Here is a 24,638-nt window from a genome sequence, read left to right on the forward strand (position 1 = left end):
GCGTACTTTGATCAGAATGACTAAAATCGAAAATTTCCACTTAATGAACTAAACACATAAATCCATCAACAACATGCTTAAAAAAAATATGACTCCAAATATAATGATCTCCGTGTCCTCCATAGACCATAACCTAAATGTTTTGAGGTGATTAATAATTAAATAATACACCAGCATTTTAACACACGTTGTGTGTTAAAAATAGTAGATATAATATAAATTTATATTTTAATACATATTTTCATTTTGAAGACATAAAGTAAGTAAAAAAAATATGTGAGAAAGCTGAAATAAAATAAAACATTAAATGGTATGTAAGTTATTTAAAATAATTATTAATTTTACTCTTTTAAAATAGGAAAAGAAGTTTAAAATTAAGAGTTGGTGTTGCAGGTTTATGTTCGTGAGACGGATCAATCATATCCATACAAATAATACTTTTGGAATAAACATTAATACATTTTCATAAGTTGAAACATGTCGGAGATCTGTATCACAGTATTCACCAGTGAGACGATCTAAGTGTCTCACAATAATTTTTGTGTAAAAAGAACATGAGCATTTTGGGTAAAGTATTTCTCCTCCTACTATATGGTTAATTCTCTATGCATAAATTCAGATTATTTTATGATACGACTAAATTATTTCTCCTCCTACGACGTGGTTAAATGTTAGCATTTGGATCATCAATATATATGTCAACTTTTATAAAAATATCAGAAACCTACATAATATAATCGAATATGAGAAAAATACTGTTAATATATTATAGACTAAACTAAAAATTTCATTCATCTAAAAAAAAGTACATTATTGATAGTTTGGCATATAACACGTAATATTAATTTAAAAAAAAAAAAACCAACACGTAATATTAATTAAACCATTAAAAGTTGCTTATTTAATAAGTGGGTATCCACATAGGTGTTTCGGCATTTTTCATTGCTCTAGGTGAAATCGCTCACCTTAGACGCCCCTTACTTCCGGTCCGACACAATTTCGCATTTTTCATGCATCCATTGTAGAGTGAACATGTAATATGGAAAGATAACTAAGTGATAAAAAAAATCACATTAAAATCCATTGGCTATCGCGATTTATAAGTCACTGTGTTGTTCAAAAATTTATTCAATATATATTGAATAATAGTGACCATGAGTTCCTTCATCGTAAAGAAAACAAATCAAACCATATGTCAAGCCTCATAAATTTAGTTGCATTGACATTTGTTAGAAAAATAATAATTTTATTTCAATAAAAATATACCCTCTGAACTTATTTAATTTAATACATTTATAATTTACAATAACTATTATATCCGATCCATTTTTCAAATATTATCCAAACAACATTTACAAATTATGACAAAATAATCTCTAATATTTTCAACATATTTGTTAGTGATCTTTTTTTTATAAAAATCAATTGTGCATAGAAAATAATTATTTCCAAAAACCTATGGTACAAGAACTTTATCCTCGATCTTGGACATTGTACGCTCACGGTTTTTCTAATGTGTCATTACTCGTATCATTATCATATTCATGGAAGTGATTTTATTCGACTTCTCCAATACTCGAACTCAAGATCTTTAGACTCAAGTGCTTAGGTTTCTATAGTGTGAGTACCAATTGAGCGTAAAGCCCACGAGGACACGAGATTCTAGGTACTTAAACTTGAGAGTTCATGTGTTTGAGTGTTGATGATGACATGCGACAAAACCATGAGGATACGAGGTCTAAGATCGAGGATAGTTTGTGGTCGTTATAAGCATGTACACGACACATATACAATTATACTAGTATTTTGGGAATAATTATAAGTTGAGCTAAATAAAGTTGATACTATTAATCCCTACAAAGGTATTTGAATCCCATATGATTCAGTTATAAATTATTAGCCCATATATATGACAAATTCTCTTACAAAGTACATGAATATCTCTTACAAAGATCGGGACAGACAGGGGGTGGCATTCGATGGAAGAACTGGACTAAGTTGAAAGGAGGTTTGGGCTTTCGGAAATTACATAATATAACATCGCTCTTTTAGCAAAAGAGAGTTGGAATCTAGTATCTAATCCAGTTTACTGTCGGAAATTACATAGTACTTGTTAAGAGAGACTGCTTCAATAAGACAAGTTTCACCTGCGATCTCCTACTCTTATTTTGTATTGTAATTTCTCCCGATATGTTTTAATATTATTCTCCTTTGTATTTGGAAAAAACATATATATCCTAACAAAAAAATGATATTTAATATGTTTATTATTAAATAATTGTCCGAGATCGTTGTACAAGATTATTTGTTTTATAAACATAGAGAAATACGAGTTATTAGATGTTATTAGGGATGTCAATGGGTCCGAGATTTTCCCAGATTCGCAATGGACCCGCGTGTATGGGGTGGGTTTGGGCATACAAAATGGGTCATGAGGTGGGTCTCGGGTCGAATTTTTCAAACCAGTCTGGATATGGGACGGATCATGGGTCCTATAATACCCGCCCTATATATATGTGCATATAAATATTTTAGGGTTTTAGTTTTATTAATTTTCATTTTTTTAGTAGCTCACCTCAACTATAACGATCTTAGTTATTCTTATGTCAATTGTTGTATTTGAATCTACGTTTAGCAATAGTGGAAGAATAGTTGGTCCTCATCTTAGTAAACTTAATATTGTCTACTCACTGATTTTATATTGATCTTTTTAAATAATGTTATGACTTTTTTAGGGGATGTCAAGATTTTTTCGGAGAGCTAGTAACTATTTTTTTTATGTAATTTTTTATGTCGTGAAAATACTTTGTTTGTTATTATTAAGTGTGGTCGAAGACATGAATTAATTTTCTACAATGTTGTATTTAGAGACTTGTCTGTTTCATAATTCAGTCATGTGAGAAGAAAGATTATTTTTTTATTTTAAAAAATTCGGGTCTCACGAGTCTACTCGGCCTCATTTCGTATTCGAAGTGGGGTGGGTCCGAAGAATATTTAACCGAGGTGGGGCGAGTAATGGGTCAAAGTTTTTTTTATGGGGAGGGTCTTAGGTTTAGCCAAATCCGTCCCATATCCGCCCCATTGACATCTCTAGATGTTATCCGTATGAATAGTGTTTTCATTAATACATCATGATTTAATAAATGACGACACACGGATCATGTGTTAATTAAATCAGGAAATTACCCATGTGATAAAACCATGATTAAATTCTATGTATATGGGAATAAAAGTAGTTATTGAAAGAAAAACAAAATCAATCAGGTAATCACGCCTATTTCCGACTCAATTCCCCATCCCACGTCGGTTATTATACGCCGCGGATTTCCTGCCTCAGAGTCGTCGCCGTACCGTCGAGTCACCGTCGTTTGATTCACCTTTCACGGAATTCATCCATCGAATATTCTGGAGAAGGCAAATTTCCTGTGATTTTCTTTTTTGTTTATTGACTTCTACTTCGTTTCGCACGCCGGTGAGCCCTCGGCGATCAGAGCGTATGACCTGTTTTGTGTTGAGTTTCTTATACTTTTCTCTTGTCACTTCTTAATCGCTAACTTATGTAGAGCAAGAAATGGCTGCAGCGATAGCTTGCATCCCGTAGCCATCAATTTGTGTCGAATGAAATGAAATTCCTCTGTTAAGTCGTGAAATATGAGAAAACTTCTTGAACATTATGCGTTTAAATTTTTAACTATTTTTTTTATGTACCTAAACTTTTGGACAAATCTACAAGTGTAAATCATAAGATTGCTAAATACAAACTTGAATCATAGCCATTAATGGACTTGATATAGTGAATTTTAAATTGGGCTATGTACATGGCTAGTTTCTCCATCTCTATTTCACTTAAGATTGTCAAACTTTTCCTGTGATTGAATAAATAATTCACTCTAGAGCTGTCAAGGGAGTCGGGAAACTGAAACCCGATGCAAAGACCAAATTAGTAATATCTATACGAGACCTTGCGACCTGAGGAGTGGAGCTTATTCCTTGATCTCCCAAATGGGTTTTAAGAGATGCATAAAACTACATGCACACTAAGGAATGTAGACCTGCCTTTAGTTGAACGAATTTAGTGACTCAATCATGAACTGTCGACTTTCAAGATCCGCAAGACTCTCTTTCGAGTTGTGACTACTTCCATGGATTGCTGATAGAGACAGTTTAGGTCCCCATTGTTTTGAGTTGAGACTACTTACACGGGTCGCTAATAAAAGCAATTTAGCTCCACTCTTGGCAATTCTATATTTCTATTCTTGGATTGATTTATTGCATAACATTTTTAAAAATATTTCAGGGTACAGGTCATGGGCTGATAATTAATGCTCAACAATTTTCTGTCATACGTTGTGGACTTAGATCTATAATCGTATGCTGTATACTAGAATCTTTAGGTGCTATGAAGAATCTTTAGTTTGTTTCCTACCTATCGAATGACATTATATGCTCCTTTATTAGCCATAGTATTAGACTGATGTTAGATGTTAAGAATATTTGGATGTATGCATCTTTTCTGCAATGTCCATTGCCTCATTACTTCACTTTTTGCTTTGAGAAACTAGATAGTTTTTTTATTAATTAATTTCTTAGAAAATAGTGCAAAGGGCGAGGGGAGTAATTAAAATCTGAATAAAACCCCGAATGATACTTTTCCTAGTTTAACAATCCAAGTGCAAATGCATTTTGGTTTTAAAAGTATAAAATTTGGCACAAGATCATTCAAATTATATGTAAGCAAATGGATTCTAGAATGACTTTTACATAAGTTTGACGGTGCATAAAATGGCATCCCTTCATTGGTTGGTTTTGACACTCATTTATTTTCTCCTTGCTCTTATAAATGTGGACAAATTTGAGTGAACGAACTTTGATTATCCTTATATTCATTAGCACTTAGTTGATTGTTTCAGAACAGTTATATTATTTTAAATAATTTTTTTATGCAATGAAGAGACATGAAATTTATTCAGCAATCATCAGTTAATATTTTCTTTAGGGATTCTTGCAATGCACCGTGTTGGCAGTGCAGGGAACACATCTACTTCAGTTCGTACACGCAAAGAAAAGAGGTTGTCCTATGTGTTAAATGATGTAGATGGTTCAAAGGTGATTCTTTTGTTTTAAAATTGCATGCTATCTCACTTTGGTAATTCATAGGTGGCTGGCTTGTGTATTTTTATGTTTAATCACTTTTTCTTTAATTTGTGCTTGTGATGTGAATTAGACAACATTAAATGTATCATAAAACCCGAATCGGCTTTAAATCTTGTCGTATGATACATATTCACCAAGGGATAAACTTTGGTTGAACATAGTTTACATTTGATGTGCTGGTAGAAGTCCTTGCCATCTCTTTATTATGCAAGAAAACGTCCTCATCATCTCTGGCATTTTATTACTGGGAATATGAAATACTTTTGAACTTGATAATATCTGTAAGGCTGGAGAGATGAATTCTCAATATTTGCAGCATTGTGCTGGAATAAACTGCCTGGCAGTACTGAATTCAACTGGACCAGATGGGTGTGATAATCTTTTTACTGGCAGTCGTGATGGTACATTAAAGAGATGGACATTGGTTGAAAGTGGTGCTACATGCTCTGCTACATTTGAGTCCCACGTCGACTGGGTAAGTCATTCTCATCTTTGGGTCACTCTAATGCCTACGGCATATCTGTATGAGGCTTTGAAGGTTTGAGTTGTCCACCGAGCACTAATTACCGACTGAAATAATAGTGGCTTTAATCATGGATGTCATCGCTAGTGCTTCTACTCAACATAAATCAGTAGTTCTAGGGTTTGATGGTCTTTTTAGATAGTGAATCCAGCAGGCATATCGATATTTTTTAAGAATAGGATTTTTCCATTTTTTGAATTTTGTGGCTAATATGGACAACGTGCTCTTATATTTTCATGTGTTGATTGGGCAGGTCAACGATACAGTTTTGACAGGTGGTAACACCTTAGTTTCTTGCTCCTCAGATGCCACTGTTAAGGTTTGATTCTCTGTTGCATTTATGTCTTGTGACATATGAAACTTTGCTCGTACATTGTTTTTTCAAAACTCTTTATATTTTCATCATATATCAGGTATGGAATGGCTTTTCTGATGGAATATGTGTCAAGACGTTACGGCAGCATTCTGACTATGTCACTTGCCTTGCTACACCAGAAAAAAATGTACTATTTTCTGCCAGATTTTTGTGAAGTACAATGAAGCATGATCTATGGGTGCCTTCTATCAGTTTGCAATCTTTACTTTCATGCATTACAGAGTAATGTTGTTGCGTCTGGTGGCCTTGGTGGGGAGGTTTTCATATGGGATCTTGAAGCTGCACTTGCTCCTACCTCTAAATCAACTGATGTGACTGATGATGATTGTTCAACTAGTCTTAATGGTTTGGGTTCCTCCTTGCCAAATACAACAATTCGGCCCATCAGCTCAAGCAATAATATTTCTGTGCATGCCAGTCAAAGTCAAGGATATGTTCCAGTTGCTGCGAAAGGCCATAAAGAGTCTGTTTATGCATTGGCAACAAATGACAGGGGAACACTGCTTGTTTCTGGTGGAACTGAAAAGGTTTCATGGCTTGTTTTTTAGTTGATAAACTCATCGTGTTTTACTGATACTGAACAAGTGCTATTTTCCCCTTTCCAGTCCATATTTATCATAAGATGTCATCACATCTCGGACCTCTTTCACTTTTATATGATGAATTTTATAGGTAGTTCGTGTTTGGGACCCAAGAACTGGTTCGAAAACCATGAAGCTCAGGGGGCACACTGATAATATCAGGGCCCTACTGTTGGATTCCACAGGCAGGTTCGTTGAATAGGTTCCATTAAGCTCATTTACGACTTGCAAGGACCTTGATATTGGAAATCATATTTATCACAACAGTTTGTAGACAAAATTTATCGAAGTTAGCTGGGAAGTGCGTGGATGCTTAGGTGCAGCCAATATCAGCTAGAACATAATCATTTTTATACGGTTAATTAGTCTTGAAATTGTTTATTATTGTTAATCTTTCAGATGATGCAACTGTTCATCAATTTGATTTCCAAGATATCTGTAATTTTGGGAGCAATTTTAATTTCACATCTAAGCAGTCATGATTGTCTGCAGAATTTTTTTAGCCTCTCGTTCTTCTTGACTGAAATCAAAGGTGATAGAAAAATTAAACTGTACGTTCCACAGGTTTTATCTTCTAAGTTCTGACTAAGATGAACCACCATCCTTTGGTTCTTGAGCCATTTTGTTCCAGTTAGAATTTTCTGCTGCGGCAAATTGTATCTACATTTTGTATTCTTGCATGCTTATATATAAATAAAATTAATCAGTATTTAATAATGATATCATCTTACAATATGCAGATATTGCTTATCTGGGTCCTCTGATTCTATGATTAGGTATGCATCTTGTTTTGCAAATCATATGCACCTCAGACAGCATCAATAATGTCTCAATGTATCATATACCTATGTTGTGCCGCTCTTGACGTTTGGCGGTAGTTCTGGGAAAATCTTTTTTTAGATTGGGGTGAACTCGCTGTCCGAAATCTTTTTTTAGATTGGGGTGAACTCGCTGCGGACAGCGAGTTCACCCCAATCTAAAAAAAGATTTTTAGCATATCGTTATGAAAGAAACATTTTTATTCAGAACCTGTAAATTTTCAGCCAGCTACGTGGCTGTATCCAATTTTATGTCTGTATTGAAACTTCTTAGCTGGTGAGATTTTGATTTCAGCATCAAGATTTCCTTGTATTAAAATTTCTATGTAATAATAGATCTTTTAGCTATTCTATTTATAGGACTTTTGTTTCATGGTCCTGTATGTTTCAAATGGTTCCTGATTTTTTTCTTATATACTCATTGTATTCTGGATTCTCGTTTCTTTCTGCATATCATGGCAGCGGAATTCTAGCAATTTAATGGATAAAATCTTACCATTTTCATAAATTTTCTTTATTCTGTTCATACTAGGTTATGGGATCTTGGTCAGCAGCGGTGTGTTCATTCCTATGCTGTGCACACAGACTCTGTCTGGGCGCTTGCTAGCACTCCAACATTTAGTCATGTCTATAGTGGTGGGAGAGATCTTTCCGTGAGTGCATATCTTCAATTCTAGTGATACCGAGATTTTCATCCGCTTTATTATTTTCTTCTTTTGCTCTCCTTCTGACAGGTTTCAGTTTGCTCTTTTAGTTGTATTTCACAGATTTGGCTACAAGAGAAAGTGTGTTACTTTGTTCAAAAGAACATCCTATATCGCAATTGGCATTGCATGAGGATGGTATATGGGTTGCTACCACTGATTCTACTTTACATAAATGGCCAGCTGAAGTGCACAATCCAATGAAAGTATTTCAAAGAGGAGGTTCATTTTTAGCAGGGAACTTGTCATTTTCAAGGGCAAGGGTTTCAGTGGAAGGGTCTACACCTGTGAGTTGGTTTCTTCACCCCCACTACTCCCACCCCCTCTAATGTTCCAGCAGAGAGTTTATAACTTTAACTGCGCAAGTTGGTGGAAGGGTCTATACCTTGAGTTAGTTTTTCCTTCTCTTTAAAATGCATCCATGGTAGAGACCAGTGCTTGTAGTTTTCTGACATAAAAAAATCAAATTATTGAGTACTTTTCTAGCTTAGGACTTGTGCCACCATGACCGCTTTTAGCCAAAATTTAAGTGTTGCTGGTTTATCTTCCCTCATGATTCCTGGACTGAAATGATAGAGCTTGAAAGTTCGTCGACTAAGCACAGAATGAGAGCTTTGGCTTGTAAGGATATTTTGCCTGATGAAGAATCTACAAATTATTGATTTTTTGATACATTCTTTCACTTTTTATTACGTCGGCTTATTTGCTTATGTTCCATTAAGATTTGTGGAGTATTCATACTCTGTTGAATTTTAGTTCTGCAAACTGGAATTTATTGGTGCTTGCAATAGATAATCTCTAAGTGCTCTAGGCTCTAGCTGACTGAGGAAACTTCATGTTCTTGATCTCTTTTTTCGTTGTTGTGGTGTCTCTTTCCTGTCTGGCTTTGAATATTCTAAAGTTTGTTCTAGATTGATGGTTTGTGTTCGTCTTAAACTGGCATTTTGGCACCTCTAGGTTATTTAAATTGAGTAGAATAATTTCCAAATTAAGCTACTGACTTTTAATTGATGGTCTAGGTTCCTGTATATAGAGAACCATCTTTTACTATTCATGGAACCTCTGCGATAGTGCAATATGAGATTTTAAATAATAGAAGACATGTCCTGACTAAGGTAACTTGACATTTGATTTCCATGAACTTGTGACTTTATGAATCTACTTTTTTAAACTAGTTGAGTTCTGTCTTTTCAAGGACACGTCTGGTACAGTGAAATTATGGGAAGTTACAAAAGGTGTTGTTATAAAAAACTATGGAGAGGTTAGTGATACTCTTTTTTTACTTAGTACTCTTGCATTTTTCAGATTGTCTTTTTGGAGTGTTCTGTTAACACATCCTCCTGTAGCTTTAACCCTCACCAGTCTCTTCTGTGCCATTTTTTCTTCTGACAATTTCTGACTATTCACTTTTTATCATTAGGTTTCATTTGAGAAGAAGAAAGAAGAGTTGTTTGAGATGGTATAGATCAATTTTCTGTGTTATTTACGTCTGAAATTTCCATCCACGCCATGTAACTTTATTTTTCTTGTTCAGGTCAGTATTCCTGCATGGTTCACGGTGGATACAAAGCTTGGGAGCTTGTCGATACATTTGGACACCCCACAATGCTTTTCTGCTGAGATGTACTCTGCTGATCTCGAAATTAAAGGGAAGCTGGAGGATGACAAGGTATTTTCTTAAACAGAATTTACTCCCCCTGTAAAGTTCCTATCTTTTACATATTCATCTTCACCTTATAATCCGTAGATAGGACTTGCATTTTTTAGAAGAAAGATTAAGACAGCAATTGTAAATGAGAATATAGGACACTAGAAAAAATTTAAAACTGAAGAATTAGGCAGATAATTCGTAGGCATCCTGAAACTAACAATGAAGACAGAAGTCCTTAGGAGACAAAACCGAATTCAAACTATAAACTTTGTGCTGAAAATGAGCCACACCACAACAGATTAAATATCTTCCAGCTGTGATGGATTTTTTTTATGTTTTTAAAAAAATTTAGAATGGTTATTTTCAAATCAACTTTGTTGTGGCCTGTTGATACTAGGTTAACTATGGCTTTTGATTCAGTTGATGCACCATTAATTCCATTGCATGCATCATTCAGTTCCACAAATTATTCCTTCTTTTTATTTGTGTTGAAATTCAAAATTGATGAGTAATTAGAGGACCATGTAGTTTGTTATTTTTTAAAATCTGTCTTCGTTATTCCAATTCAAATGTAGATGAACTATTTGAATAAATAGGTTAATTTGGCAAGGGAAACCCTTAAAGGCCTCTTGGTTCATTGGTTAAATGAAAGAAGGCACAGATTGGGATCACAAACGACAGTTAATGGAGAAATTCCACCTGTAAGGAGATTTCTGCAAGGACATTAGCCTTATCTCGACTTGAAGGGGATGTTAATGCTGAAAGTGATTTTATGGTTTATCCACCATTTGAATTTTCTGGCTCTTGCCCTCCTTCCATTGTCACTGAAGGCTCTGTAGGTGGCCCATGGAGAAAGAAATTTACTAGCTTGGATGGGACAGAAGATGAGAGAGACTTACCATGGTGGGTTATTGATTGTGTGCTGAATAATCGCCTGCCTCCAAGAGAAAATACCAAGTAATCTTCAAGGCAACCTTCTTCCAATTATGAATGGTGGTTTGCTGCATTTTAAAGTGCCTTGCCAGTAAAGATTTGGTTGTTTTAAAAAAATTATTCAGGCAAGGTGTCACTGCAAGTTTGTTAAAAAGCATGAAGAACTTTTTGACACCTTGCTTTTGCATATAAGATTCTCCTGATTGTTGCACGTCTAGTTCATTCCTATGGAACCCAATAAACTTTGGAAAGACATTTTTGCTTTTTGAAAAATTAAACTAAGGATTTAATTATTTCCTTTTTGTTTTTGGATATATTGTGGTGATTTACTTATTATTTATGCTCTGGATCTGATAATTATGCAGATTCTTTGGAAATGTCCATTAGATGTCTCTTTCACTTTCATTTTGATCGTTTTTTTCTTTTTGTCAAGCCGCCGCCGCCGCCCCCCCCCCCCCCCCCCCCCCCCTGCTCGGAGTTTTGTTGAATCTATTGTCTTATCCCTGGGGTATTTCAAGTTATTGATTATAAGATGTTATAACTTTAAGTTTTCTATGCATGCCTGATTTGACTTATTTATCTTTCTTGAACCTATGTCATTGTGTGTTTTAATTTGTAATTTGGTATGCATTCGTACCACATCACTCCCTCGTTCTCTTTTTTCAAATTCTGTTTTGCAGTTATCATTTTGTCTTTACTGCAGGTGTAGCTTCTACTTGCACCCATGTGAAGGCTCTACGGCACAAATCCTTACACAAGGAAAGCTTAGCGCTCCTCGCATTTTACGAGTACATAAGGTAAGAGTTTTCAGTGGGTAGCTTATGTCTTGCTTATAAAACTGGCCTAAAAATGTTGTAGCTTGTTAATTTGGATATTGATATATAGTGTCACTGCTATTTTTTCAGTTGTTTTATGATCTAAAACTAACACTGTCAAGGATTCTACTAAATATATAAGCATGTATATCAACAGTCTGGCAATTGAAATATCACCGTTCATATAAGTTTTGAGATTTCTATAATCAAGAATGCCACTAAAATTCAATTGGATTATGCCAAACATGAATCCCTCATTTGTACTTTACAGTATATGTTGCCTTGTCGAAGCTCAATATTTTTATTCCATTAGATTATCAGGACTGCCAAAAGTGTAAATGCTTTCAAAATATTGTGAAGTAGTGCTATAACAAAGTGAGATATTGATTAGACGTGGAGATGCTTTTACTTCCTCGAAATGAGCTAAATTACAAATCTTGTTTGGTGCTTCAAGAGGTTACTTCTTTATGTGATATTCTGCAGTGTGGTCTATTTTAATGAATGATACCGTCTTTTTAAAATTTTAGCAAAGCTCACTAGTGAATGGTTGCTCTAATTTATTTTCTAGGTTGTCAACTATGTCGTAGAAAAGATGGTCCTTGATAAGCCGGTAGATAGCATAAATTTGGATGGATCATTTGCCCCTGGGTTGAAACCTTGGCCAAAACTCAAGCCTTCTATAGAGATCACGTGCAATAATCAGGCAAGTTTATGAAATCTGTTGAACTCTAATTTCATACCGAACAATCAAATATACTCTTTATTTTTTTTTTTCCAATTGTGGTTTGTTTCTTCTTAATGGGAGGAAGCATCCCTAGAGTAAATTAAAATAAAATGAGGTATACGGAATGTTTTTGCAAATGTTGTTCCATAACGATTCGTCCATTTCTTTAAAATGAGTTGTTTCTTTTTTTCTACTGGCCTCCAGTGGACCTGTATTAGCTTCCGAGAAGCTTCATAACTGCATGTGACACTGTCAAACAACAGAAACTGATCATATTTATGGTCCATGTACATGTAAGGAGGTTATGTGACATTGATTTATAGTATCGATCTTATTTCTCTTTTCCTTTTGATTTGTTTCTTTGCTTCATCACAGAGCCTCATAATGCGTTTCTATATTGTTCAACATTTTTTCCTTTATCATCCATCCCTTCTTGAGTTCTAGATAGAAAGTCGCAGTCTTTCTCATTTGAGTGAAGTGTGGTGGTTCATCAGGTACTACATCCAGAAATGAGCTTAGCCACTGTTCGTACATATATATGGAAGAAACCTGAAGATCTTATTCTTAACTACAAAGTGGTGCAGGGGAAGGTGAGGGATGACATATTGAAGGTGGTACATTCTTTCTATGCATTTTGGTTCATGTTATGGGCCTTGTTACCTTTACAAGTTTTCATTTAGTTATTTTGAAATTTATTTTTCTGGTATTTCAACTTTTTTTATTGGATTTACCAATTTGAATCAAAACTTGAATAGGCTAAGAACTCAACCAAAATTACAAAGCATTGTTGCTGATTTCAACTTTTGGCCTAATTATCAAATACCAGCTCCAAAATTTTATTGAAGAACGGGTTACTGTTCCTCTTTTAGCGCCTTATCTATTACTTGCCCTGTGCAGGGTTAGTGAAAGTAATCTGCCATTGTGAAGCTAATCCATGTAAAATTCTTGAAATTCTGCATCTTCCGGGTGAGCTACGCCTTTGGATGACTATTTAATTATATGTGGAATTAGGATTTGGGTGATTGAAACCATCACAAAACAAGTCGACTTGCTAGTGTCTGAGGAGAGAACTTGCATTCTGGAGGGACTTTAATAGAGTGGCTAATCACAGAGTATTCCCCAAGGATTGTGATTAAAATAAAGATTGCGAAGGGTTCTGAAAGAAATAATAGTACATATTTCCCCTCAGACTTCAAGCCTTTTGTTGCTGGATAATTTTTTTGTTATTTGAAACCCATTTTTGTAATTAATTAGCTTCTTTAGTTGATTCAATCAGAATATCAGATGAAGGCTGCTCCTATTTATTGATATAACGTGAATGTTGGGTAAATGGATCTGTTTGCCGCAATTTTCTTGCAAGATCATGGCATCCCATTAAGGTTGGATGAGCCTCGTACTCTTTTCTTTTATGCATTCTCATACAAGATTTTGTATATTTCGAAGCTCACAAGCTGAATCTTGGGCTTGTCCGAAATGGACTATATTTGTTTGCAGATAAAATGTGTGTGATATTGATGGAAACCGAACAACTCTCAAAAGCTGAACTCCGGCCCAAAAATAATTATGATACCACGCAAAATCTCTCTACAGCTTATATTTTTGATACATTATACAACACTTAAACCATGCCTTCAAAAATCAACCGAGAAATACTAATTAGTTGATACCTACGGTACCAAATTTTCTGAACTCAAGCCAATTGCAAGATGATGAAACTGGGGCCAACCAGAAGAATGCTGATTTTCCTAGATATAAAATGCTCCATGCTTGTGCGTTGTTCACAATTTAGAGCGATTCTTGGCTGCATTTCGTCTTGCGCAGCATCCCACGAAGTAGACCATCGACTGAAGTAAGACAAAATATATGAAGCAAGAAAAATTCATTATATTTGCCACATGTTACATAGGCAAATGTAAAAAGATTACTCAACACCATAAATATAGATCGAGTAGCCCATCTTGACTATATTTTTTGTCTCCGCCCATTTAACATAATCTGTGAGTGGAAGCACGCTTTCCTGCCCCAGCTGATTTGGTCATAGGATGTAAAAGGCGCATGCATGCACGCACGCACGCACATATACATACAAACTACTTTTCTATCTTCTAAAGCAACTTGTTATCATTTTATAACGTCACAATCGGAAATTTTAGTTTCTCTTTTATGCGACCAGCTTCGAACTTATGCCAAGAAAATGTTGAAGGATAGAGCTTTACCAAAACAACAAACAGGATAACATTGAAGATTGCAACCACTCTCCATTCAGTTTTCATGTACTGCGCGACTCCAGCCCTGGATAGTTCATAAAGATGCAAAAAAAATACGCATCGTCTCGTTAGAATTTCTTACGAACAAAATGTGGAACAATACCCAGGTAAGTTTCATTTACTTGCAGGAGTCGCAATTGTAGCACTTGATATTCTTGGAGTTTTTGTAAAGTTTACAGTCCTTGATTGAACTGATTGGATGGAAGCTCAAGTCGTAGAATGAGGCGTTCACCACAGGATAACCACATCTAAGAACGACCGATGTTAAGAGAAAGTCAGAGTGTCAGCTTTAAAATAAATAAAAGAATAGCGGCAAATACTCAGATGGGGGACGGCAGCATCCAGCTTCAATGGGGCTTAACTTTGCCGATTTAAACTGCTTGAGCGTCTGCAGTAAACAGATCAAAGACTTGATACCATTTAAGAGTAAAGAGATGATGAAGAGACATCAGATTTACATACGAGAGAGAGGGACCTTGTATTTCTTTGATAGGTCGTTGCAGTCATTGGACTTGACAAGACAACTCTTCAGGTGCTCCCAGTTGTGGGAATTGTTGAGCTGAAAATGTAGGAAAAAATGGACGATGCTGAATTTTCATGCTGTGAAATCTGCTCGATCTTTATTTCTGATTTTTTAAATTTTTGAGATAGAGAAATGAACGGATGCTCACTTGTTTAAGAAACCAGGAACTGTAATCTTGAAGTTGATATTCTTTATACCTGATAGACCAAGAGATTACTTTCTCAGACAAAACCAAGATTGGATCCAAGACAAATAGCAAAAGGACACCCAAAAATGCACCCAAACACATTCACATGCAAGGCCGTGACATTTCTAGCTCGGCTTTCTAATTTCACGAGGACCCTTAGGACTTTGAAAGAAATGTGTTTATTTCATGTATTTGCTCAATAGCTCCCACTGAGTTTCTTCTGTTATTTTCTTTTTCCAAGCATTTGTTTAAAGTCCCTGTAACTTCTAAGAACGGTTAAGCCCTTGTATTTTTATATTTAAATACAACTCCATATATTTATCAATGACTAAAATTTTGGATCAATCTTTGTCCAGTCGTGTTCTTTAGTGACTAGTGAGGCATATATATGTCTGAGCTATGTCATTAGCAGAATGGACAAAGTGCACAATCCATGGAATGCGCAGGCGCGTGTTAGAATGAGCACAAAATTATGGCACTGTGAGTGAATTGTCTTACCTAAGTCCAGCTACAGTATGACCAGATCCATTATTTGTTACTATAAACCTATGAAAAAATAGACAGCAAAGAAGTAGTCATAAAACAGGTATATCTATCGTAAAAATTATGAAGGTTAACACAGAAGGAAATATGTAATAAATACATGGTGAAGTAAATAGTAGGGGATGCGGCATATTGATTTTATTCCACATAAATGATAAACATGATTTCCTACAAACATAAGCAAACAAATACTATTGTTTTTGTGGTTGTTTAACAGAACACCAAAACTCAGTGCGAATCAAATTCAGGATCTTAATTTGGGCTAGCCATCATCTCTCGTGCTCTAGGAAAAAATCATATCAGGGCCACTCTATATAAAAATCAATAAACTTTCAGTCTGTAATGGGTATTGATTCAACATGGAAGCATCTGATTACAATTATCTACAAATAACTTAAGGGTGTGTTTGGAAAAGAATTGAAATCAAGGGATTTTAAATTCATGAATAGCTTGGTTTGGATTGAAAAAAATTAATTTGTTTAAACAGGATTTGGAATCTATCATAGTGAGTAGAAAGAAAGTATAAAATGCCAAGCAGGATTCGAAATTCAGACTCATTTATATCCAAATAAATACAAATGATTTGAATAATGGATATGAAATTTTTTCCATCCAAATGCAATATATCACGTATGGATACTCCTGAACGACATAAATGTCAATTCCCCGCCTTCCATTTTTAACTTACTCATGAATCAATTACGAATTTCCTATTCTCAAAAAATTGAATCATTTAAAATTTTATCTATCATATACGCCTCCCAATCCAAATGCAACATTAATATATTGTATCTCTTATCCGTCGCAACTACATCACAAAAGCTTTCGTCAAATTATTTCAAATCCATGTCTAAATCTATCGTGTTTGTTTGGATATTTTTAAAATTGCTTGAAGATCAAGTTCTTCCACTATTTCATGCAATTGTAACGAGCATTGCAGAAGATTTCAAACCCTCCCAAGATAAAGCGAGCACATGTAAGCTCAAAAAAAGTCCAGATTTCAAGTACTTACGCCAACACTGTGAAGACCAAAATCGCCAACAAAATGATGCAAAGCAAGATGAGATACTGCAAGTAAAAAGGTTAAAGAAAAACCAAACAAAAGTACATTGAGATATAATTGGTTCATGATAAAAGTTCATGATGCTAAGGATACAATCCACAAGAAGATTGAGTTTTTCTTCAAGGCTCCAAAAAATCCAATTATTGATCTGTATTAACATCAAATAAAAAACAGAAATCATTTTTCATAACCTTAATGAAGATGATAGGAAAATTCCTTATCCACTTCGAGAAATAGCACAAAACACTGTGATAATGGAAGCTTACACGACCAAGATTACAGCACCAAGAATTATAACAGGGAGCGTAAGAGATCTCTTGCAGCTGTCATGATGAGTGCTCATCCACACACCAAAACCTATGACTGCGACGGCTAACAACTACATACGAATGACAAATCCAATCTTCTATTACCATTTGGATACTTGACATTTTAATGATGATAACGTTAGCAAGAAATAACTCGATCAACTGGCATCTCACAATTTACACTACAAAACATAAACCAAACCTATTTACATGCAATTAATTCGTAGACAACAGGAAATAACAAAAATTTCAAAAGCCCAGAAGAAAAGGTCTTTCCACAGAAAGGATGACACCCCCTTCCAATAATAAAGAACAATAAGCAATGCGAAACAAGAATTTAACATAGCTCTTTACCATAGTCAGAAAGTTTATCCATTTGATTATAAAAGTGCTTGTTCCCATCCCTGAGCTCATGATGCCTTTTCCCCTTCCTCTCCAACCTTTTTCTTTCAAGAAATAAAAACAAGCACGACACTCACAAATACACGATGAAAGCTTCCACAACTAAACAAAAAGCGTTAATGTCTCATTCATGGCAACAAATAAAGATGAAATATTGCATATTGCAAGGAAGAAAAAATGGTTGGAGACAAGCAAAAGGGAGAATTTCTTTCGTGTTTTGCTTTCTTGAAATGGAGTGGTAACTCAGGGAAGGGTAGTTTCGGAAAATAAAAAACATGTTCACATACTTTCCGTTCAAAAAACGAGTCTTTTGGAACAGAACAAGACGAGACAAGTGTGGGTGAAGTCGAAGATAGGAGAATGTGGTGATATACCAGTTTAGGATTTGAGCCACGTTACGCGTCAATGTACGCCCCAAGAAAGATGGCATAGCTACTTTGAAGTTTGAACAGGGGTCGGCACGGGTCCGGTTTTTTCGGGTTTTTAGATTCGATTTTTCGGGTTTTTTTAATGTTCTATTTTTATTATATCATAATCTTATTCAGATTCAAATTTGCTTAAACTAAAACATACATAATGTGCTAGGTAGGATTTATTATAACTTTTTTGGTAATTTTGACAATAAAAAATCTTATAACATATTTAACTTGTTTTAAATAAATTCATCCAAACACTTTAACAACTTATTTTTAAAATAAATGTTTTAAATAAGTGTATTTAAACCTCTTTTGTATTTTATTGTGTATTTAAACATCTAGTCAAATGCATTTGCTAAGAAGTCCATAAACATGTTGAATTATCAACTATAACTATATTATGTGAGGGAAACAATAATAATATTATTAGGGGGCGTTTGGTTTGGGTGATAAGGTGGGTTTATTTTTTTTAATCCACCTTATCCCTCGTTTGGTACGCGTGATTATTTAACCAAGTTAATCTCTCCTATGAATTATTAGGTTATATTAGGTAGGTTAAAATAATATCTCCTCACCTCCTAAGATTATTTATCATACTCTTAATCCATCATATTTTTCTAATTTTACTTTTCTCCTAAATTCAAATTCACCACAACATCCCTCCAGCGACCGCCCATCGACCGTCGCCACCGCAGAACGCCGCGATTCCACCGATTCTGGCCGGTCACCTCCGGCAGCCGTCGGAGCGCAGCCGGCCATCGGAGCACCTCCGTTGCCGGAGTAAAGAAAAAAAAATTATAAAAAAAGACAATTTCGTCATTTCATCAAAAAATTCAAAATTATCACATAATTAAAAATCATACCAAATATAATATTATTTTACGTCATATATTATATTTCTATCACAATCATTTTTTTTATCATTTACATATTAATCATTAGTTTATCATATTTTTTCAACCAAACGATAGCCTAATTATCGATAGCCTTATTATCGTTGGAAAGAGGACAAAGATTGTTGTGTGTAAGAAAAAGAGTCGGTGTTGGCATAGAATTTATGACCAAAAGGGGTAACTCGTAACTGGATACGCTCCTCACTAAGTACTTTACTGTCACCCACTCCCCCATTTATGTAAGAATACCCATTTCCATTTTGTCAGATTTTTCTCCTTTTTTTTTTCATCTTTGTTTTTTCCCCCCAACGTGATGCCATCTATGAGCTGTCCACTGTCGCGTTGACCGTTGACTCCATTTCAAAATGTGTAAAAAAGTTTGATTTTATTGGGGTATTTGATTATAATCAGACAAATATGTGCAACTCGTGTAATTAAATGTGGTATACGTATATATCTATTGAGTCATATGATTTATGGTGTGTGATTTTGTATTTTTTTCCCCTTTCACTATTCAAAATAGTGAATTTTTTTCTTGTTATATATAGAGATATTGTTATGCATTAAATGAAAAAAAAAATGATATTAGTTCATCTGCATGAATATGATTAGTGGTTAAGTGCGAATTAATGGATGATTAATTTACTCATTATATATATAATAGCCATGCTACGAGAGTTTATCTTCCTATTTCAATATTATTTGATTATATATGTTGATTATTCAAGTATAAAAATTTGACGACACCGTAGGGGATAAATAATCAAGAATAGGTCTTTTGTGAGACGGCACCGTAGGGGATAAATAATCAAGAATAGGTCTTTTGTGAGACGGTCTCACGAATCTTTATTTATGAGACGGGTCAATCCTACCGATATTCACGATAAAAGTGATATTCTTAGTATAAAAAATAATGTTTTTCATGGATGACAAAATAAGAGATCTGTCTCGTAAAATACGATCTATGAGACTGTCTCACATAAGTTTTTGTCAATAACCAAAGTGAAGCATAGAATAATCCATATAATGACTACAAACATTCAAAATTTTTGGAGTGAATTAAGGATCATAATCAGTACATTGATTTAAGCAATCCCTAAAAAAAATAATAGTTCTACAGGGAAATATAAAAACCGAAGCAAGTTAAATTGGAAAAAGAAAAAAAAAAGTTCAAAACTAGAGAAAAATTAAATCCAACTTAGGCTAACACAATTAGATAAATCTCACAGAATTTTAATATCTTCACCAAAATTTCCTCCCAGCATTAATCCCCACAAGAAACTCTAATTCTTGCTTCTTTTTTCACCCATCATTCAACAGATTCCTGAGAAACACGAGCAGAAAAATTCATTCAATATATGTTTTTTTCTGGAAAAACACACATAACACATTGATAATTTGTATGCATAACCTGTGAATTCTTGCTGCATTGGGCATTAATATCTTCATAATGAAAGCTTCCCCGTTTCTCAACAGAAGAACCTTGATCAGATTTTCTTGACCCGATGCGCGGCTTCCGAAGCCCTAAAAACCCTCTCCATCTGGTGGGATTCTTCGGCGGCCTCGCCGAGAAATCGCCATCTTCTTCCTCATTCTGCAGCTCATCCCTCAGCGTAGTCGTCTTCGAAAACTGACTACTGTTACCGCTGCATCCCTCCTTGTATGGCAGAATCCTGCCCTTGGAGATGAGTTCATCGGCGCTCATCATGGAGTAATTGCTGACGGAGAAGGCGAAATCTGATGAAACGGGAGCATCCCTGTACGGATCCCTGGCGTGAGATTGAGAATGGGAGTGGGAGGGCTCCACGAAGTCGATGGAGAAAGAGATTCTAGGGCTCATGGGAGGAGCTCCGAGGGATTTGTGCTCTGAATTTTTGTTGTACATTTTCTAAACATGCCATACAACAGTCGCACCAACAGGCAACATAAGGAGGGAAATTGCTGTACCAATTTTTTTTTAATCTTTATGGTTTATCTCTCTTGCACTTACATATATATTTTTTTATTAACATATATATTAAATTTTTATGTTTTGAAAAACATATAGACATGATAAATATATGGTAAATATATATAAAATGACTCGGTCACACGCATAAATAGTTATGAAAAAAGCATATATTAAACTTTGATATTTCGAAAAACATAATTAAGATGGTTATTTAAGGTGAAGAATATATAAATTTACCCATCTAGATGAATAAATAGTTGCGGGAAAGACATTGAGATAGATAAACCAATAGTTTATGAAATATTACTTAATTTATAGAATCTTAAAATATAAAAAAAGAAGAAAAATTTAGTATATGGTGAAATAGAACCACTCAGTTTTATAAAATATTATGATTATTTGGAATTCAGAAGGGCCCTCTCACTCTACTAGTGCTGTCTTTGCAGCAGGATGTGTTTGTATTTATATCTGTAGAGGAAGACCCTTTTACGTACTTTTTTTAAAAAGGATTTGGAAGTATTCAGTTTTTTTTAGATATCTTTTTTATTATTATAATAATGAATTAAAACATGCACCGAGTCTGAAAGCAAGCTCGTGAGCTTCTTCTGCTCCACGATAGATAAATAATATAATGCAAAAAATTCATCGAACAAGTTTCCTGGTAAATTTATGGTGAATCTGAGGTAAAGTTTGTATATAAATAAATGTTTTAAAGAAAGGAAGATGCTTTTCTTATCTTTGAACGAGTTTCTTTGACACTGTGTATATCTTAGTGATGTGGATAGCATTGATGTCTGTTGACTACATGGATATCTTTGTTAAAAGATGTGATGGTTTTTGTCATTACATGTCACTTTGGCATTCAGTGAACTGATCACCAAATCTTGGATAGGATCCGGTCCTTTGTGGGCTTGACTTGGCTGGTGAGAATCAAGACAATTCTTCACTTCACTACCTCCACTTTATTTTTCTTTTTTTATTTTTAACAAAGACTAATAATGTATTAGTGTGATTATAAAGTTAGAGATGTAAATAAATCAAGTCGTTTGTGAGTTACTCAGAATTCGATTCGGTATAATAACTCGTTGGAGGTTGTTCATTAAGCTTATCGAGATAAACTCAAGCTCGATTTCGAGCTCGAAAATTTTATCGAGTCGCACTAGAGCTTGAGAAAATTCGACTATCGACCTCAATCTCAACTAGTTTGTTGGGTCTTGAGTATACAATAATAAGTTGTCTTATCCCTTATCGAAATTTGAGTGTAAGGGAAGTGACTGAAGAACTATAAAATGAGAAGTTTATCCCCTTAAACTCTCATACTTTAGTTGATCTTTTGACTAAGAATGTTTGATGAGCTCGAAATCGAGCTTATTTAACGAGCTCGAAAATGATCTTATTTGACAATATCGAAAACAAGTCTGCTTAACGAGTTGAGTTCGAGTTAGGCTCATTAAACATGATAAAAGATCTATTAATGAATCGAGTTAGAGCTATTTGCGAGCTTAATAGTTTTAAAACGAACCGAGCTCGAGCTTCGTGATAAAAGATCGAATCGAGTTCAAACCTATATATACCTTAAATGATCCGAGCTTAAGCCTGATACGATTCGAGTCGTTTATATCCCTATATAAAATGCAATTGGTTTTCGAGAGAGAGAGTTATTTTATAAATAATATCGGTCATCGTTTTAGCGACATTTAATTAAAACTTTGGATCCTCACACATGGAGTGAAAGAAAAAACACACATAATCCAATTATATTAGAGATATAAGGTGAAGATCACTGATATGCATGTATGACAGTCGTAGTATTTGCCGACAAGAATTGGTGATATATTCAACTACGTACCATCAATTATTCAATATTAAAATATGCAAAAGTGAGCCTAATGACAAAAAGTACGTAGCAGCATCACAAAAGATCAAATCAGACTTAAAACTCACAATTTTATGTATTCTTGTTAAGACTACGAGATATTTTACCTCAAATAGCATCAAGAGACATGTAAATAAGTCGTAAATTGGTAGTATAAGTTGGCATAAATATGATTTTAGTTCTCTAACAAGTCGGATTTCGGTCTTACTCTAATAACTTCTTTTTTTAATATTTATTTTTTTCAATGAAAATAAGCATGACTTCAATCTTCAGCCATGTCAACAATATTCAATACCATACAAGCAACGATAAGACGTTATGCTGGCAATATCCGACCACACATCACCCTTCCAAAAGTTAGAATTTAAATTGAAAAAAAAAAGCAAATTTATTGGAATAAGATTGAAATTTGAAGCATAATTAGGCCAACTTACACGACCATATGTAATTTTCTAAAGATTTATATATACTGTTTGCTCTAATTATAAATTTGAAGCATAATTAGGCCGCACAAATATATACTGTTTGCTCTAAAACCCCACACACACACACACATATATAGACACACACGAATTTGAGGCATACATTTTAAAATTATCCGTCAGTTTCGTCCAAATTCTCAGTTATTCAGTTTTATCCCTTAAATAAATTGTAAAAGTTATTTATACCAACACCTCTTTGCATACATAAATTTTGGCTGTTAAATAATTTTTTAATTTTTTTTCGAGAGATCATTTTATATTGGTGGCAAATTCGTCTTAGTATAGCAATAAACTATTTTGAGTGAGTCAAATAATTTCTCCAAAAAAAGCTTCTGATTTTACTCCAATTGTCCGAATAAAACATCGTAGACAACAACAATGTGAACTTATAAAAAAAAAAATTGTATTTATAATATTAATGTGAACTTATAAAAAAAAAATTGTATTTATAATATTTCTTGACCGGAAACATATTACATGTTATCCTACATTTTAACCATGTATATTTTGATGAACCAATGTCATTTCTTAAACTACAATTTGTGTAAGGTTCTTGACCAAAATTTTGGGCAAAATATACTTGGAAGGTTCTCTCTCCAGTGTGTATATATACATATATGTATTTATTATTGTCTGCATGGGCTTAGCTCAGTTGGTCAGCAACAGTAAATCTAGGAGCAATGACCAGGGATCGAGTCTCGCAAGCGGCAGTGTACCTTTTGGAGCAATATATGTATTTATTATTTTCTTAAAAAAAAATAAGCACGAATCCAATGTTTCTGTGGCGGATTTATGTTTTGCACGTTTTTCAAACATTTAAACTAGTTTTGTGTATTCACATCCCTTATATTTTTTAATTTTTACAATTATATACATTGTCAAGTGCAAAAATTAAAACATTTGAAATGAGATAAGTATCAAATATACAAATACAACGAGAATTTAATATATCATGTTAACTATAATTTATATAATTTTTTAAATATCAAGTCTCATGTGCGATATTTTCACGGATATATATTTATGAGACAGATGGTTCATATATATAAGTGAGAAGATCTAAATAATTTTTTTTTGTGTTTTTTTAAATAAATTTATGCTGATATACGCTATATAAGATGTTGTATATATGATTTGATGAGTAAAATATCATATAAAAAAGGAAAACCAACCATCTATAAAAAGCAAAACTTCTACATTTTTTCAATAAAAAAATCGTATTTATGCATTTTTTTATAATGTAATTTTTCCATATTTAAAATATATTATATTAGAACGGACCCTATCGTTTATTTTTTCTTTTTCTTTATAATTTTAACTAAACAAGTACTCAAATTGGATCCAGATGGAATAATTAAAAATACAGAGGATGAATCTAAGAAATCTGAACCTTGAGAGTACTAAACTGTAAATTTAGCCTAACCTTTGCACCGACATTCTTCAATTTC

General features: G+C 34.1%; 3 protein-coding genes across 4 annotated transcripts; 1 reads left to right on the top strand and 2 right to left on the bottom strand.

Moving 5' to 3' along the window:
* Positions 1–3,238: 3,238 nt before the first annotated feature.
* Positions 3,239–14,124, top strand: LOC140823585 (uncharacterized). The gene is given in 20 exon segments (XM_073185000.1): positions 3,239–3,494; positions 4,997–5,106; positions 5,471–5,629; positions 5,931–5,996; positions 6,091–6,180; positions 6,275–6,580; positions 6,726–6,823; positions 7,375–7,410; positions 7,985–8,105; positions 8,207–8,443; positions 9,176–9,271; positions 9,352–9,417; positions 9,577–9,615; positions 9,691–9,825; positions 10,404–10,517; positions 10,520–10,764; positions 11,444–11,537; positions 12,124–12,258; positions 12,774–12,890; positions 13,177–14,124. Coding segments are annotated over 19 exon segments (2,259 nt in total). The 5' UTR covers positions 3,239–3,494; positions 4,997–5,007; the 3' UTR covers positions 13,183–14,124.
* On the bottom strand, positions 13,807–17,937 carry LOC140823586 (tetraspanin-10-like). 2 transcript variants are annotated; one of them, XM_073185002.1, is made up of 11 exons: positions 17,525–17,934; positions 17,129–17,241; positions 16,956–17,010; positions 16,812–16,867; positions 15,755–15,802; positions 15,218–15,266; positions 15,022–15,105; positions 14,867–14,934; positions 14,669–14,794; positions 14,496–14,571; positions 13,807–14,123 (listed from the first exon to the last, which is right to left on the bottom strand). In XM_073185002.1, the coding sequence occupies exons 1-11, from the start codon at positions 17,582–17,584 to the stop codon at positions 14,058–14,060; spliced, it is 801 nt and encodes a 266-aa protein (XP_073041103.1). In that variant the 5' UTR covers positions 17,585–17,934; the 3' UTR covers positions 13,807–14,057. The 2 variants fall into 2 exon arrangements, with proteins under 2 accessions (XP_073041103.1, XP_073041102.1); XM_073185001.1 differs by lacking the exon at positions 13,807–14,123 and having other exon boundaries at positions 14,150–14,571; positions 17,525–17,937.
* Positions 17,938–19,939: 2,002 nt separating this feature from the next.
* Positions 19,940–20,879, bottom strand: LOC140824784 (uncharacterized). The gene is made up of 2 exons (XM_073186336.1): positions 20,293–20,879; positions 19,940–20,205 (listed from the first exon to the last, which is right to left on the bottom strand). The coding sequence occupies exons 1-2, from the start codon at positions 20,764–20,766 to the stop codon at positions 20,191–20,193; spliced, it is 489 nt and encodes a 162-aa protein (XP_073042437.1). The 5' UTR covers positions 20,767–20,879; the 3' UTR covers positions 19,940–20,190.
* Between the last annotated feature and the right edge of the window lie 3,759 nt (positions 20,880–24,638).

This window comes from Primulina eburnea, chromosome 2 (genome assembly GCF_022965805.1).
Source record: "Primulina eburnea isolate SZY01 chromosome 2, ASM2296580v1, whole genome shotgun sequence".
Taxonomy (NCBI): domain Eukaryota; kingdom Viridiplantae; phylum Streptophyta; class Magnoliopsida; order Lamiales; family Gesneriaceae; genus Primulina; species Primulina eburnea.